The sequence below is a fragment of the Octodon degus genome, unplaced genomic scaffold (assembly GCF_000260255.1).
Source record: "Octodon degus isolate 3935 unplaced genomic scaffold, OctDeg1.0 scaffold00075, whole genome shotgun sequence".
In the NCBI taxonomy this organism is placed as follows: Eukaryota; Metazoa; Chordata; class Mammalia; order Rodentia; family Octodontidae; genus Octodon; species Octodon degus.
In genome coordinates, this window is record NW_004524651.1 from 7251064 (window position 1) to 7268184 (window position 17121).

At 44.8% G+C, this 17121-nt stretch overlaps 1 protein-coding gene across 1 annotated transcript in view; it reads right to left on the reverse strand.

Moving 5' to 3' along the window:
• The window catches only part of Dlgap1 (DLG associated protein 1), a 300841-nt gene that overhangs the window by 232904 nt on the left and 50816 nt on the right, over positions 1-17121 (reverse strand). The window contains exon 2 of the mRNA XM_012515706.2: positions 5572-5786. Within this exon, the coding sequence (XP_012371160.1) occupies positions 5572-5786 (215 nt within the window). The remainder of the gene's footprint in view (positions 1-5571; positions 5787-17121) is intronic.

The following is a 17121-nucleotide window of genomic DNA, read 5'->3' on the forward strand; positions in this document are numbered from 1 at the left end:
TAAGTTTGCAGACCAAAATTAGAGAAAAAGGAGGGCCGCAAGGAAAGCCAACATTTTGGCCCTGCCTTCCAAGGTCAATTAAGACTCAGGACATATGAAAACTTGTACTGTAACATCATGTAACTTGGTAGTGTCCCAGATTTTCTGATCAAGGAGATTATGGGGCCAAAGAGGAAAGTGATCGATGATGTAGAGTGTGCCTAAGGAGAGTTACGTGGAGAGAAGACATTCTCTCAGGCTTTCACAGAGAGCACATTGGCCAAACAATGGCCGTGAGTCATTCACATGGCTGACCCTAGCAAAGGTTCTACAATCTGAGGTATAGGATCTCAGGATAAATCCTGAGGGGATTTCAGTGACCTTATTGGACCCAAAAGCTATAACTCTTGTTGCATAGGTCTTGCTTTACCTTGGTCTTAACCAACCAGCAGAAAAGTATAAAAACGAAGTATAAGAAGTAAAGCCATGCTGTTATGTTGAGCTGTCTGGGACTCAGGTCAACAATTTCTGACATTGCCAGTGAAGCGGAAGACCCAATACTATTATGGAGTTCAGTACTCCATAGATATTTTGCTGAGTTTACATACCTATAATATTTAAATGATGGAATTTAACAATAAAAGGGGATACAGATGAATGTCCATTTTGTATCTGTGTATTCAAAGTAGCTAGGATAGATATATAGTTACATTCTCTTAATGAATAGAGGCATTTATTCTAACGGTGTTTGTAAATAGGATATCATGTCCACATCTTCTACAGCAATTAACCACTAGGAAGAATGTATGCAATGTGTTAATCACTGAAACTGTCCTACCAATTTGGTTTGAAACTGTCTCATTGCTATTTGTTTCTCAATAGAATTATGGAAAAAAAAAGCAATGGCTACAACTTTTAAGTTATTTTTAAATTTTAAAGAGAAAGCAATAAAAGCAAATTATTTACTTATCATTAAAAAAAGAAAAAGCCAGCTCTCTTACTATTAGTTTTAAGGAGTTCCTTCTATAATACACTGAAGGCAGGTCCAAGATTAGTTTGGTTTGGCTTTTAATTCATGTTATCAGACAGTAGTCTCAGTACCAGAATAAATACCATATAATAGAACTCTAACTAAAACACTTAAGCTTTTCATCTGACCCAAGCTATGGTGACTTCTTTTGAGGAAACTATCTGCAAAATATCTCCCCTACTTTCCTGAAAATTTACTATTCCACATTTAGGTACTCATTTTGGAAATATTAAACTCTGGGGTGAAGAGCCACTTCAAACCCACTGTTAATTAGTGACGAAGGAAGGGGAAGGGCTAGTGAGGTGGGGTGAAGGGCATTGCTACCAGCCGTGGGATAAGAGGTGGAATGACAGAAACAATCATTTTCAGAATTGGCTACAAAGATGGACCCCACTTTCCTAACTCCATAAAGTCTGACTGACCTTTGGCTTTGTAACTTTGAAGGCTAACAGTAACAACAGCTCAACCACCTAAATTAATAACAGATGGAAACCAGCCCTGGAAAACAAATCTTCAGGCTACCTTTTGAAATCAGAAAATGAGGAAGAAGAAAGAAAAGCAACGCAAAGTGTAGCGGTGCTTCTCCCCAACATTTCTGAGGAGAAGGGAGTCGAAAACCTCAAACAAAATGTTGTCCCAAGCTCACTGGACTAATTTTAGTTATCTTGGTTCATGGCGATGAGTCATCCCTAAAGCTGTGGATTGCTGAGGAGGAAGGAGGAAAAAAATTGACTTAAATGTCAAAGAAGTAGGAACATAAATATAGTTTTCTTTTTTTGGGAACCAGAATTCCAGGGTATGGGTATCTTTTTTCTCATTGGGGACTAAATGCTTCAAACTTCTAGAAAAATAATCATCTCTAGTCAAAACACCATCAAGGAATAAAAGACAGAATTGATTATGAGTCATGTCACGTCTGAAATTTTGCTACCTTTTCTCCTTGCGTATTTCATTAAATCCAATTAAACCAGAAATCATTAATAGTCATATGTGACTGGGTGATGGGAGGCTAAGATGTGAGATATGATCAGCACATATTATTAATGTGTAACTAAAAAGTTTATTACAGTAAATACACTGCCATCAATCCTCCCTCAGAATACTTCCCCTTACTTACTTACTTTATTTATTTATTTATTTTGCAGAACCGGGGATTGAACCCAGATCCCTGCATTTGCCAGTCAAGCGCTTATCCTACTGAGCCATCTCCCCAGCCCCTCTTCCCCTTACTTTCAACACACTCATTCCATCGCTCTTGCCACTTCCTGAAGCAGTTCTCGAAGTCTTCTTTATGTCTTTACAAAGTGTGATCAAAAACAGGGTGAGTATAACTGCTGCATCCAACAGAAGGGCAACCCGTAAAAAGATGGCAGTGTGTCCCCATCACCTTTCACCGGATCTGGCACCATGTGCCTTCCCCTCACCCCCCACCCCGTCACAGTGACCATGAAAAGCAAATGTTTTGAATGGATTCAGGATATTGAGGCAGCCAGGACAGCACAACTATAGGCCCTCAGGGAAGAGGACTCCAGAGTTGCTGCAGAAAGTGGCAGGAACCAGGGGATAGTTGTCTTTGAAGCAGGGGGAGCACTTTGAAGGGGACTCAAGGCGATGTGTCTTGGACCATAATAATATGCAAGCAAATTAAACATTCCCTGTAGTTTTCAACCACATCTTATGTAGTACATCAATAAATGAAACTCATAAAATAGGTGAGGGAGAGATGAACAGAACTCAGTGGAATCACAGAAAGTGATGGAGACAGTCATAGAGAAGGAAGACTTGGTGGCGTGGTGGTCAGAGGTACTCTTGCCTGCTACCGAGCAGGGAGCCACACAGGCAGTTAGATGAAACGTCATTCCTGGTAAAGAACAATATGTTCCAATTTTTGTGAGGTTCCTTAGAAAACTGGTTTCCTTTGTGAACCTCCATGGGTCTGGAGAAACAAATTAGGGGCTGTGAGCTCATAGCTGCACAGTTTCTGGCTGAGGCAGCTGCCTCCGAGCGCCACCAGCCCAGGCGCTAAGCTTGTGTGTAGCCTCCTTGCTCTTAGAGCTTCCAGGTGCTGCAAGAAGGCGTGGTGGTTGCAGAGCGTGGACCATGACAGCAGAGGGATGCTGTGCAGCAGGCAGCTGAGAAGGAAGGCGAGCAGAAGCACCTGAGTGGGTTCGCCACACCCCGGGAGCAGTGAGGAGAGAGCCCACGCGGGGCACAGGGCGAGCGTGCACTGTAGCCCTGCCCTTCCTCAGCCTTCCTTGCTCCTTCCCTCCTTCACAGCCCCACTCTCCTTCTCTCTGTGGACTGCTGTGAGTTGCAGCTGTCATCACTCAGACCCAGGATGCATGCGGCTCGTGTGACCAGTGCATCAGGGAGACCAGGACCCCTGGGTGGCAGGAGGGGCCCCGAAGGCTGAGGCCCTTCTGTTGGTCCCGTGAGGACACAGGGCTTGGGCCTCTCCTTGGCCCTCCCACCCACTGTTCCTTTCCTTTGGGTTGCCTAGAAACAGTGGTGGCGAACCTGTGGCACGCGGGTGGTTTGTTGTCATTGAAAACTCTAAAAGGTCTGCGATCCCTGGTCTAATTGACGTCAGTTGGCACCGTGGCCATCACTGCTGGCCAGAAGCTATGGTCCACAGAAGATATCCACCAGAATGATTCTTGGCTACTGCCATTTCGTGCCGCATTGGCCAGCTGCCTTTTTAAATCCAATTCTTTTCAGGCTGTGTGTATTTAGTTTCTAAGCCCACTAGGAGTGCAAAGAAGACTTGCTGATGTTTCTGGTTCCACAATCAAGCTTCACCTTGTGCGGCCATGGTACAGGCCCCACAAATGATTCCCTCAAGTCTCTACAGTGAAACCTTAACTCCAGTGTCTGTGAAGACGCTCTTATGGCTCACAGAATTCGGAGACAAAGTCTGCACAGATTACCCAGGTTACATGATGCCAGTAGGAAGGTCCCAGTGCAATGACTGGTGTCATGAGAGAAGCCACGTAAGGACACAGACAGGATGGATGGTAGGGCTGCAGCTGCCAGCCGGGAGCTCCGAGCTCTGCCGGCCACACCAGAATCTATACGAGACCAGGAAGCCCATGCTCTACAGGGACCAGAGGCAGCACGACCCGGTCTCCACTTCTGTCTCAGGCTTCTAGCCTCTTGAACTGTGAAACAAGACATTTCTATTGTTCCAAGCCATCCAGCTTTGATCATCTATTATGGTAGTCCTAAAGGTGGAGAGCATGGACAACAGGAATCAGAAGGAAAGAAAGGAAAGCTTCCTTCTGAGGTTATTTTACTACTGTGTTAATGGTGTTATTATTATTACGATTATTGCTGGTACTATTTGTGGCCCTGGGGCTTGAGCACAAGGCCTCATGTTGGCAGGCAAGTGCTAATCACTGAACAGCTTTTCTGATTTTATTTTATTTTGAAACAGAGCCTTGATACATACATAGCCCAGGCGGGCCTTGAACTAGCCAGCAGCCCTCTCCATCCAGCCTCGTGAGCTAAAGCTTGCACCCCCACGCCAGCTGGAATTAACTTGTGATTAAAATGACCCAGAGTGGTTCCATATGGTCCCCTGGAGAAAAAATCATGTCCGGTTTCTTTAAATATAATGTACTTTGCTATTTAAGTAAATTCCCATCATATTATAGCCTGCTGTTTTTCCCCTGTTCTTGATTAGCAATCTGGTTTGTTTTTCTTCACTTGATTGCTTTGGTCTTTTTAGTTCATTTTGTTTTTTAATATTTTACTTTATAAAACAATATAGGCACATGACTAATGACTCACATTTCATCAAAATATGGAACAAAGAGCACTTTCAAAATACTAGTTATCTGTAATATATATTTAAGGTCCAAATGGGATTCGCTCTCTGATCTACATTACAAGGCTGTGATTTACTCTTAGAGCAGCACTAAAGTTGAAGTCATCTTGCTTGAAGTCATTAATTAATCTCAATAGTTTCTTGCAAGTGTTGTTCTGTTTACAGACAGTACAAGCAGAGGCGAGGTTGACTTATTGTCAATAATGTTTTATATTTTTCAGAGCAAAACCCACTTTTACAGTCTTGAAAATTGTAATATGTATTACAAATTTAAGCACATTTATCAAATATCCTCATAAAACACCCAATTTTCAAGTATGAGAATATTCTATATGCTTTTCCATGATAACTGTCTCTGTCATGCAATAGTTCCCCTGTACATTTAGTTTCTGAACCCAGGGAAAGAATTGGGATAGGTGAACTTTCTTCTTGACTAGAAATCTTGTTTCTTTGAAAAACCCATTTTGGATTGCTTCAACCCTTCTTCTTGGTAACTAGGGATTCAGCTTATGGTCCCTGCAGTGCATAACTTGGACACCTCTGTTTTGGAAGACACTGGGGCACACAAATCAGATCCGACACCAGAATCAGCACACAGTTGGGGCTTTGCCCACTCCTGGACCTCCTACCCGGTAGGATGGTCTCCTGTCTTACCAACCCCTGGAGCCACACAGCCTGACCCCAGGCAAAGGCCCGTGGGACAGATGACAGGAAGTACCGCGTCAGGCCCACTTACTTGAGTGTGGTGAGCTCTGTGAGGGACGGCTGGGTGGCTTTGAGATAGCTCTCTCTCCGGGCAGCCACTTTGGGAGAAGGCTTAGGACTTGTGTCCGAGTCCCCACTGTCTTCGTCCCCCATGGCCTTGATGTAGCTGCCACTACGCATCCTTCGGCAAGGAATTTCGTCGTCTTTCCTTCGAGGGGTGTACCCCGTCCACTCATCTTGAGGAACCTAGTCAGATATAAAGCACAAGATTCATTTTTATACAATCATACCCTTTTTATACAATCCTACCCTTTTCTTTCCCTTTTTTCGTGTATGTGTGAACCTGGATATAGGTAACAGTGATAATTATAAAAAAAACTTAAGATATTGACATTGTAATGCTAGCATTTTACTATGATTGTTTTGAAAATATTTTTTACATATGCAAACCTGTGTCTCAATCTTTATGAAACACCTGAGGTGTGAGGAAAAATGAAAACCACTGTCTCTTATCCTGGAGAGTTCTGTTTTCTCCTCGTGACAATAGCTGAGTCAGAAATAAAAATGTCCCAGGATAGTAAGTGGCTGCACCCCAGCCCTTCAGATGCTTGTTTCTAACTGTTGTTTCAGATTCAAGAATGTTGTATGCTTTCCCGATGCCTGCTCTGAGCCTTCCATTGTCTCCTCTCACAGCCTACTCCTCTTACCGAATGGTGGAGACCAGCTACATCTACGTTCCAATCTCTGAATCTTTCTAAGTCCCTCTTGATTTAGATTCAGCCTTCAGAGATCTGCTTCATCTGAATTTTTCCAACGTTGCCCTTATGAAATCTGGTTGCATTGTCTTGGTTTTCATATTTACTGGCCTCTTTATGTGCGCGTGCGTGTGCACGCACACACACACACACACACACACACACACACACACTCTTCTTGAGAACATCTCCCGTGAGCATTTTGGATTTGGGCTGCTCTACTTACCTGGCATAGCTAGTACTCATCCAAACGATTCCTTCCTCTTGTTTTGCTGGGTGCTACCCTAAGTCTCTAATTATGAGGACCACAGGAGAGAATGCTGTTAGTGCCCTGCTCTTGGTTTTTGGCTATACTCTTTTCTTTCAAGTTGATCAGGGCATTACACTCAGTTTTACAAAGCTTCTCTATGAAGTTCTCTTAAATTTTCCACTTACCCATGGACTCAACTTAGTTCCTATTGAATTCCATTCCTCCTTTTGGTGAAAAAAAATGCACGATGGCTATCATATCTGCTCAGAACACTACACAAGGCTAATGACAAGGAACGAAAAAGAAAAGCAAGTTGGTCCTTGTCCTCAGCATGTATGTAACAGCGAAGACAAAGCCAATGCATTGTGGGAAAATTCCAGATCAACATGGCAGCAGTTTGAAGACACAAGGGATGGGAGCCATCAGTGGCGGTGGCAGGATGCAGTGTCCAGGGCTCCCTGGGATTGGCCAGGTTGGTAAGGAGAAGATAAAGCACTAATTAATACTTGGATGTGGCCCACTGACTGAGTAACCATGATCTCATCCAACAGTTCATTTTTATTATGCAGCTCTGCTGAGCAATTTGCTTGGAAGAACTCACTTTATCAGTGCGCTAACCTCGTACACTGGGGGCTCCGGGGGCTTCGCAGAGGACACACAGCTCAGCAGCAGAGGCGCTGGGGTCCAAGTCTTCTAGCTTAACTCTTGAAATCATATTCTAATAAATTCTATAGTTAATAATATGTGAATTTGTACTATAAGATGTTACGAAGATGGCTTGTCATGAGGCACACACACCTTAGACATAGATGTCTGGGCATTACGTAGTCCCTGGTGTGATGCTAGATGTTCCCTTAAAGCAGTACTGGAGTTTGCACTCTCGGTTGTACATATTTCTGTACAATTTTGAGAGCTTATATTTAGAAGCATCAGACTAAAAGATACTACAGTTTATGGACTTGAAAATGGCATTTGGTAGGTTTTTATCCTGAAAGGCATCTAACGTCCAGGCTTCGCTATGCAGTATGTTTACTTAATTGAACACATCCTTACATTGCTATTCCTAGGTGCAGGCTAGGGATTTTTTTTTGAGACAAGGTCTTGCTATGTTGTCCAAGGTGACCTTGAACTGGGGATCTTCCTCTCTTGAGCCTCCTGAGTGCTGGGGTTATAGGTGTTGTACACCTCCACGCCCAGCTTGCAGCGCTGTTTGAAATGCTGTCTAAACATCAGCTCACTTGATCCATGCAGCAGAAGGTGCTATCACTACTATTCTTACTTAACAAATGAGGAAAACAAGGTTTTGGAACCTGCCCCAAGGTCCAGCTTTGGCAGGCAGAGTGATGACCACGGTCTGATGATGGCTGTCTCTATGCTGGGAGGTTTAGGACCTTCAGGACTGAAAAATTAGTCTTGGCCACACTGTCACCCTTTGCATTCAATACAGTTGGTGTTTATTCATTATGCTAGTATAAAATGTTGGGTTTTTACTTTATAGCTAAAAGGCATCAAAATCGCCACAGCAACGAGGATTTCTGAAGAGATAACAAATACCAAGAACAGTCTTGTTTTCCTATAACTGGCAGGTGACTCACCACCGGCCCGATCATGTGAGAGCTGCACTCCTGGCTTTCTAGCTAATCACATTTAGACATTCAGCTTGGTACGTGGAAGGTCACAGATGATGAGGTGACCTTCGCCACTCCTCCACGCTGATGTACAGTTCCTGAGTGGTGCTCTGCTCTCTGGAAGATGTCAGAGCCTCGTGACTAACTGATTAGCTAATACTAGCTAAGAAAAAAACATGGAAAAATTTCTGTTTAGCTTAGGATGGAAACTTGGGCTTTTACTAGAAACAGCCTGTAACTGTTGCTAAGGGAACCAACTGAGAAGTATTTAATCTGTATACCTTTCAATTCACCAGCCTTTTCAAGGGATAGTGGCTCCTGAGTTGTACCAAAGTGACTGCTATTGGGAAGGGGCATGGATATTATCACATTGTTCATCCACCTGGGGGTAGTGGACAGCAAGTACCGGGAAGATAATACAGAGATCAGTTCTAGGAAAAATGTAAAAACACAGGAAATCACGACTTGGGAGAAGCAACACTCAAACTGTAAGGGCCAGGAAAATTGCTATAATTGTGCTCTTTGTTATTTTTAACTTCAAAGCAAAAGAGAAAAATTACCGAGGTATGTAGTCTTAGAAGAAAGTGCACGCTTTTGCAAGGGGCTGGAAAGAATGAGCTGCTCCTCCCTTTTGATGGGAAGGAAAAGGTAACTATGGTGGCAGTTGCTGTGACTGTGACCGAGTCCAACAAAAGTGGCCCTGTCCTTGCAATTTAGAGAGAAAAGACTTGGAGCAACGTGGAGGAGGGGTTACGCCTGCAGCTCTTCGAGACAAGCGTCATCATTACTCATGAGGGCAGCCTAGGCTACTGCAAGTCTTTGTAAGGCAAGGAAGCAGGGGCAGAGAGACAGGGACTTGTTAGTGTCAGCTGAGGCAGGCTTTTTAATTAATCAATTAATTTTTTTGGGTGGTACCAGCGATTGAACTCAGGCCCTTGTGCTTGCCAGGGAAGCGCTTATTCCATGGAGCTATCTCTCTGGCCCCTTGGGCAGGCATTTTAGAAGGCAGTTAGATCCAATAAACATTAAAGGGAAAATAAGAAAAGCAGCCCAATACGAGTGAAGTTCCACAACAGTTACGCATTAGGAACAATGGTTGCCTGCTTTCTCATGCTAGTATTTAGCTACTGATAGTCCATTAGAGAGCTTTATTTTTGATAAGATGAGGAATAGTGAACACTTATTATTTCAGATACAGCCCACCTATGGCTTAAACCATGTGGCCCCTGTTATGGTTGATGTGCTGTGTCACTTTGAGAAGTCTAAGTGTAGCTAGGTGACTCTTGGTCCTACTGGCTGCTCTAGGATGCTGTTCATTTTGTCAACTCAAGAAGCTCAACTAAGCAACTCGGCAGGGGCCAGGCTCTCATTTTGTTAACATCCTGAGCCTGTGCAAGAGGAGGGCACAGAGATGGCGTGAGTGTCATACCTAAGGCAGGGGAGAGGCTCAGTCTCCCCTTTTTGCTCTTGCTGTTTTTGCTGTCTGTCTCCACCATGAGCCATTGCCCCTCTGCCAGACCTCCTTGCCTTGGGGCAACTGTGATCATAGACTGACACCTCCACAGACTGAGCTAAAAGAGCGTTTCCTTCCTTAATTTTGGGCATCAGCTATTTTGTCTCAGCAACGAGAGAAAAATAATGAAGACGGCATTGTTCCCAAGTCCCAAGGACCCACACCAGTGAAAGGATGATTGGGATAAAGTGCCATAATCCTCTGTTCCTGGACAAGGAGGCTCTTAACCAGCATGGTGCTGAGAGTGGGGACATACGGGCCATTCTAGGGCCACAGTCTCCACAGCCACAGAATGGGCCGAAACAGACCCCTGCTGGAGGGGGCATGCCTCCATCTCCTCCTGCCTTCCTTCTTTCTTCCCTTAGTCCTTTGGGTGCTTTTGATTGTTTATGTGCTAGCATAACACATAAACAATGTGAGAGGTACAAATACTGACCCCATTCCACTGTGTTTATGTCCTAGAAGGGAGCTGGAAGAGACAGCAGACGGGAACAGGAGGAAAGCAGTGGGGTAATTTCAGAAACCCTATGTGCTAGGAAGAGGAGAAGATGAGACAAAGCAGTAGGTGGCAAGGGGTCGGGCTGCTTCAGCGTGGGCACTTGGGTGTGGCAGAGGCAGCATCCAGCAGGAGCTCTGACAACAAAGGAGCTGGGTTGGGGAGAGGTGGGGGCAGAGTTTCCTGGCAGGAGGCTCAGCCAGTGCAAAGCCTCAAGAATAAAAAAAAGGGTGGTGTCCTCAAGACCTGGGGAGTGAAATGCAGCCCAGCCATGCAGCACTGAGCTCAAGTGACAGTGAAGAAGTGTGACACACAGGGACAGGGGTGAGCGGGTAGGTCTTGTAAGCTCATCTCAAACTCTCCTTCAAAGGCCAGCCCAAGTCTCCCAGTGCTCCCTACAACAGCATCAGCCTAAATGGGTCTCCATGAAATCTAAGGTATAGGGTGTGGCCAAGATGCGTGGTGAATGGGTAAATTCAAAATGTATTATTACAGTAATATCACAATGCATTGCCATGAATTTCCCTACAATACCCCTTATTCCTTTGAACTCAATTATTTCGTTATCCTTGCTACTTTCTGAAGCAGTTTTGGAAGTTTGATTTTGTTAGGTTCTTTCTGGGATATTTTGAAAAATACAGCACACACAGCTGTTAAGTGCCACTCAACAGGTCATTAGAACAGGACGCTGCATTTTCATCCCCTTTCCTCACTGGAGGTGCCACTAGGCAATGTCTAGCCAGCTAGCTAGCTCAGAGAGCTCTAGGCTGCATATGGCTTTGTTCTGTTGGGCTACAGATTGAGCATGGCACCCAGAGCCTCTGCACTTGGAGGGTAGCTGGGTCACGGGACACCATACTCACCGGTGGCTTTGTGCCTTGCTCAGTTGCACAAAGTTGAGTGTGTTATGGCAGGTGTGGTCTGGCCAGAAGGGTCAGTCGCTGGGCTGTGACCTGGAAGGGTCTCTCTCCATCCCTGGCTCCTCCTGTCTTTCTCTACTTTGTGCCTGCTGTGATGTGAACAGCTCCCTTCTGCCAGGCCCTTCTACTGTGCCATTTCTGTGTTTGAGCGGACCACGGACTGGAACTTCTGAAACCGGGAGCCAATGGAGGCCTCGCCTTTAAGGCGCAGGTGTTGGGTATTTTGGCCCAGCAGGGAGGAAACTGACTAAGGCATCTGTCCAGCTCATAATCACAGAAGTGGGAAAGATAAAAAGAGGCAACTTCCTATTGTCTAGGTAAACATCCTGTGGCCTAGGTCTCTATGGCCTGGGACAGTGCTAGAAACAGCAGGTTTCTGAGTAAGCATGGCAGCAAAAGAATGAAAGGATTTCAACACTAACTTGTCTGCATTCACCATGTGACCTCAGATGAATCACTTCACTTCTTTGATTTTTTTTCATCTGTAAAATGGGAATGACAATAGATGCAGCATGAGCAGGAGTAATGGACACAAAAGCCTTAGAAACCACAAAGATGTGAGCAGCAAGATCAGAAACCCAGCTACTTTTTAAGTGTGACCAGCCATAGATACTTCTTGGATGGAAAGGCAGTAGCAGTTTTGAAAGCTAACATAATCATTAAATATTTTAGGAAAAGAAGATAAACCTAAGTGCCATACAGTTAATCATGCCTAAAACTGTGAATTTATCTCTTCTGACGAGAATTAAACTCTCCTAAATTGGCTCATGGACACAGGAGGATACTTAACTGTCTTCTAGGTCCTTTGGGATTGGGCTACTTTTGAGCCACCCCCTTTTTTACTCCTTAGATTCCCTCAAACTCAAGGGAACCAGGGTCACAGAAGTTCAGGGAGATCTGTATGCTAAAGCTATCATAAGCCAGAGGCCTTTGAAAGCTGTTCTCAGAGGAAAACTTTCTGACCACATGAGTCAAGGGGCTCGGGATTTTCTGTCCTGAAGTCTCAGCCACTTTGCTGAGTTTTGAACCTTGACTCCACTTAATGAATAAAGCCCCATTTTGGGATAAACAAAGCATGCCTACTTTTACTGTTACTCAGCTTTCCTCTGAGTAAAGCACTACATGTTACCAAATCTAAAACCAATGTAAACCCCTTTTCATATTTTAGTGATAAAAAATTGTCATCTTTAAATCTGATACCCCATAGGTTATGTGACAGATTTCAGTACCAGACGTACTAAAATACAAAAAATGGGTCTTGCAAGAATATAAACTTTGTAAAAATATTATTGCAAAAAAGAAGACCTGAGTGCATTTTGGGATAGCTATCGAAGTTAATGTTCACATTCAGTAGTAGCCCAATTCATAATAATTGTTAGCCTCTATCTATGTTATTGCTTTAAAAGGCCATCTGTTCATATAATGTCTCAGGAGGCCCTTACAGCTATTTTGAAAGATCTGGAGAATACATATTACCATTTCAGTTTGTGAAACAAAGAAACTGAGGCCCAGAGAGGTTAGCAGCTGCCACAAGAATCTGTGGGGAAAACCTTTTATTTCATGATAATCTGTAGAACATCTGTTTCAAATAGGAGAGCAACTTCATAGAGTTTTAAGATATGTCTGGAAGAAGGAAAAACTAATACGTAAGCAATGAGTTTCATGCCTTGAATGAAAAACAAGAACTGCCATTGCAGATGGGGAGGGCTTATTGCCAGGGAGTTCCCAAAGCAGAGCAGCCTGTGTGCCTGCTTTGGCCGCGTCCTGTCACTGACAGGTCACGGGTGAGGAGGCAGAGTGGGGCGCTCCAGGCCAATGAGGTGGGCGGCTGGGAGATGCGGCCACGTGCACCGACTCCCCGGAGCAGGGAGCGGATCACTGCGGGATGGGAAGTTGGATGGTAAGGTCTGTAGTGATGGAAAAGCGTGAGGTTTGGGGAAATCTGAGAGCCACAAAAGGAATGAAAACCCTTAGAAAGGCGGGACAGCTGTGATGGAGCCGGTGTCCCGAACATGTCCGAGTGCAGGCCAGCACATCTGTGTGGTACAGATGTGGGAGGAAGCTGATGCCGCAGGGTGGAGGTGGCACGGCGGGCAACGTGCTCCTGCATCAAGGCCAGAGGAGTGGGAGGGGGCACTGGGCCGGGTCGGTTCACACTAGCCAACCAGCAGGGAGGGGTGGGGCCTCACACCGTGGTCCCACTAGTAGGTTTATCTTTGCAAGGTGACCCCTACAGGAGCAGGTTGGGTTTTATCCTAATGACAGCAGCCAGAGAAGTGGGGTGCTTGTCTCGGTTGAGGGGAGTCAACTGCCTTGGAGCTTCCTGAGCTTGATGAGGGAAGCTAGCAGCAGGAGGAAGACGGCCATGTCTCCCATTCACAGAATAATCTGACAGCTACAGGGCAACGTCAAGCACAGGAAGCAGCTGTGGGGCTGAGTTCAGTCCTTCCAGTCATCTAAAAAATAGGCATTACGATTTGCATTTTATGACTGCAAAACTGAAATGCAAAAGGGTGACATGACTTGGCCAAGGTCATAGTACCTAGCAAAAGGCAGAGTTGTCTGCCAGTGCACTGAACTTGTCACCCTGCCTCAGATCATTCTGTGATGATTGGGTGAATGAACAAATACATTAAGAAAGGAAAAAAGAAAATAGAGGAATGGAGTGATGCCCCCACTTCAGTGTAATTTAAAAAAAACACAATGTAATTAATTAAAGTAATCACAAATATTATCATGTCATTAATTTGCTTGTACTGCCAAAAAAGGGATTCAGGTGATGACCGCTTAAATTAGTTATGAAGTGAAGCAGCCTTTGTTTCTGTTTGATGGCTCTCTGACCAGCTGCTGTCTACAGTGCTGCTTAGAGAAAAATGGACAGTTTTAAGGGACAAGAAGCCTTGAGGACAGCCACCCCTTCCAGTGGCTCTGGGGGCAGGTGTTTCGGTGTCTGTGAGGCACGTTTGCGAGAAGGCTCTGGGAGGCCTTCTGCGGTTGCAGATGCCGCGTGCGCTGGGCTTCTAAGCACTTTTTGTGGGCTCTCAGATTCCCTACTCACTCGGCTCCTCCTTCGCATCTTCTTTGCAGCCGGGAGAACTGCTTTTCTGCTCCACACAGCTTTCACCTTGACAAAGGCGACTTGGCTTAAGTGTCCCTGCAGCCTTTTTAACTTGCTCTTCTTAAAGCGAAAAGCAGAGAAACAAAAAGAGCAGGAATAGGAAAATTACAATGACAGGAACGCAGATGCCTAGGTATGACTGTCGTTGCCTAAACAGAGTCGGGTCTCCCTGGCAACCACCCTAATTTGTGGCCCAGGAAGCCTGTAGTTGGTGTAAAACTTAATTTGCTTCATACTGGTTACAATTCTGTACCTTTTAAGGACAATAGTAAATACACACCTACTTCTCTCACTTATCCCTTTGCCACGGCTCCCTCCACATTTCCAAATGCTCTCAAAAGAGCAGGACTTTGTCAACAGAGATTTGCAGGGACCTCCAGGGAGCTGAGGTCTGAGGGGACTGTTCTCACCCAGGAACCTACAGGGGACCTCTCACCCTAGTAGTTTCCAGGCAAATACACCAAAAATATGGTATAAGACACAGACTCGGGTCTTGGAGGAATTTATAGGTTTGAAATGGATCAGATAACTTTAGAGGATAGATGAAGGGAAGGAGTAAGAATAGCCTTAACGCAAGTCAAGCTGAGTTAAGTGTTAAATCTGAGCAGCTCTAGGTTCCACCCTGGGCTTGGTGCTTGTGCCTACAGCCTCTTCCGCGGGGCTACACCATGGGTGGGCAGGGAAGGCACCCCACGATTAGTGCCTGGCAATTGCTGAAAAATAGCTGCAGAGTGGAGTACCACCTGCAGGCCCTTGGGGGCTGGGAGACACTGTGAGGGGGAGATGCCTTTGGGAAACAGAAGTGAGGTGCTAGGCTCCAGTAGATTATAGGGAAAGAGGGGAAGTAAGTGCTGGTAACTGCCCATGGTGTACTTTAACTGCAGTGGACCCCTGTGGACTTGGTGCACCTGCACACTTGTGGCTCTTGTGCCCGTGTCCCTGGGTTTGCTATACCCAGGAGTGGCACAGGAGCTGGGCTCAGCCAGCCGAGCCCCTCCGTGGTTCCACCGCATTGCTGGAGGCCTGCAGGTGTGATCCAAGCCTGTCCAGCTGGCAAACATCTCAGGGCCTTTGCTTGGAAAGCTGCACAGGGGTATTTCCTCTCTATAAATTTATCAGTGAGGATGCAGGTAGCCTCAAGCCCTCCATGCAGTCAGTTTATAATCCATAACACACACACACACACACACACACACACACACACACACACACACACACACAGTTCTCCCACTACAAAAACCCTATGCTGTTTTTAATCCCATTGCAAAGATAAGAAAATGAGAACCTGTGGTAACAAGTAACACACCCAACATCAGAACTGGAAGGTTTGTCCCTCACCAAGTCCTTTTCATCACCCCATGCTGCAGCCTATAAGTGCTTTATTTTTGTTTATTTACTTTTTGTATTTTAGGGAAGGGTCTACAGGGTGTTCAGGGTCTTGTTCCTAGATTGGACTGGTAGTGATTTGCCTGTTTACAGCCTCTCAAGAACTGGGATTACAGGTGTGCCCCACCACACCCAGTCTCAATTCGAACCCCTGGCCCCTGCACCTGCTTGCAGGTGCTTTAATTCACTGAGCTGTTTGGCCAGCCCTGCCTATAAGTTCTTTAAAACCTTCCAGGAATTTTTCCATTAAACACAAGCTTGAGTGTTAAATTGCTGGGAGATGTAACACTACAACATTTTGAGAATTGTTATCAGTAGTGACTGTTAGCTGCTTGCAAGAATCAAGAGCGTGCAGACTCACAGCGACAACACCCACCACCCTGCAGCTGCAGCTGGTTGTGGGCTGGAGGGAAATATAAGGAAGATTCTTAAAAGCCTTTAAAGAACCTGAGGTAAAACTATAGTGGTGTAACCTATAATATTCAAATAATGGAACTTAACAAAAAAGGGGGATACAGATGAGTGTCCATTTGTATCTGTGTATTCAAAGTGGTTAGGATAGATATATAGTTACATTCTCTTAATGAATAGAGGCATTTGTTCTAATAGTGTTTGTAAATAGGATACCATGTCTGCATCTTTTACAGCAATTAACCACTAGGAAGAATGTATGCAATATATTAATTATTGAAACTCTCCTACCAATTTGGTTTGAAACTGTCTCATTGCTATTTGTTTCTCAATAAAATTATGGAAAAAAACCATAGTGGTGTAGGTCTATGATGCATGTATTTCTGCTGGCTCTGCCAGAGATAGTCACTTTGGAGCCCTTAATTAGTTTTTCATGCAGTTGTTCATTTTCTAGTGCATGGGAGGCAGAGTTGTGGCCCAGAGAGGGCGGGTGAGCTCTTGTATTTTCACTGTCCTTGGGCTCAGAAGTGTGCTGCTCGCTACCTGCTACATCAGTGTGGTCTATTGCTACAATTCCTAGTTTCAAGAAATAAATTCCTCGAGGCAAACTAGAAATATGTGCATGGTGTCTGTGGTCAGAGAGAGTTAGGTTAGCATCTTCCTTCTGGGGTCCACAGAAGCCCTGACGTAGAGGTATCACTCAGCAAGAGTAATCTTTGTGTGGGCTGAAATCTGCTGGATTTCTCAGCCCATCATCCATCTGTGGCACCCGCCTCATGCATACGGCTATGAGCTTATCTTCTCTAGGCCATAAATCTGATAGTCACAGAAGGAAACATTAGGAGCTGTTTTTCACATGTTCATGAGTATAGGCCTTTGCTCTTAGAACCTGAAGTCTGATAATCTTAAAGTGACACAGAAAGTTTAGAGTCCATAAAACATCAAGTTAATCATCTCAGGCATCTATATGCTCAATGAAAAATTATAAAGTTTCAGGTAAAAATAAAAAATATTTTTCTTAATTCCTCTATTATTAATTTTAGAGCACTGACATTCTCAGACGAAGCCATCAGTGATTATGCATATGAATCCTCCACTTAGCTT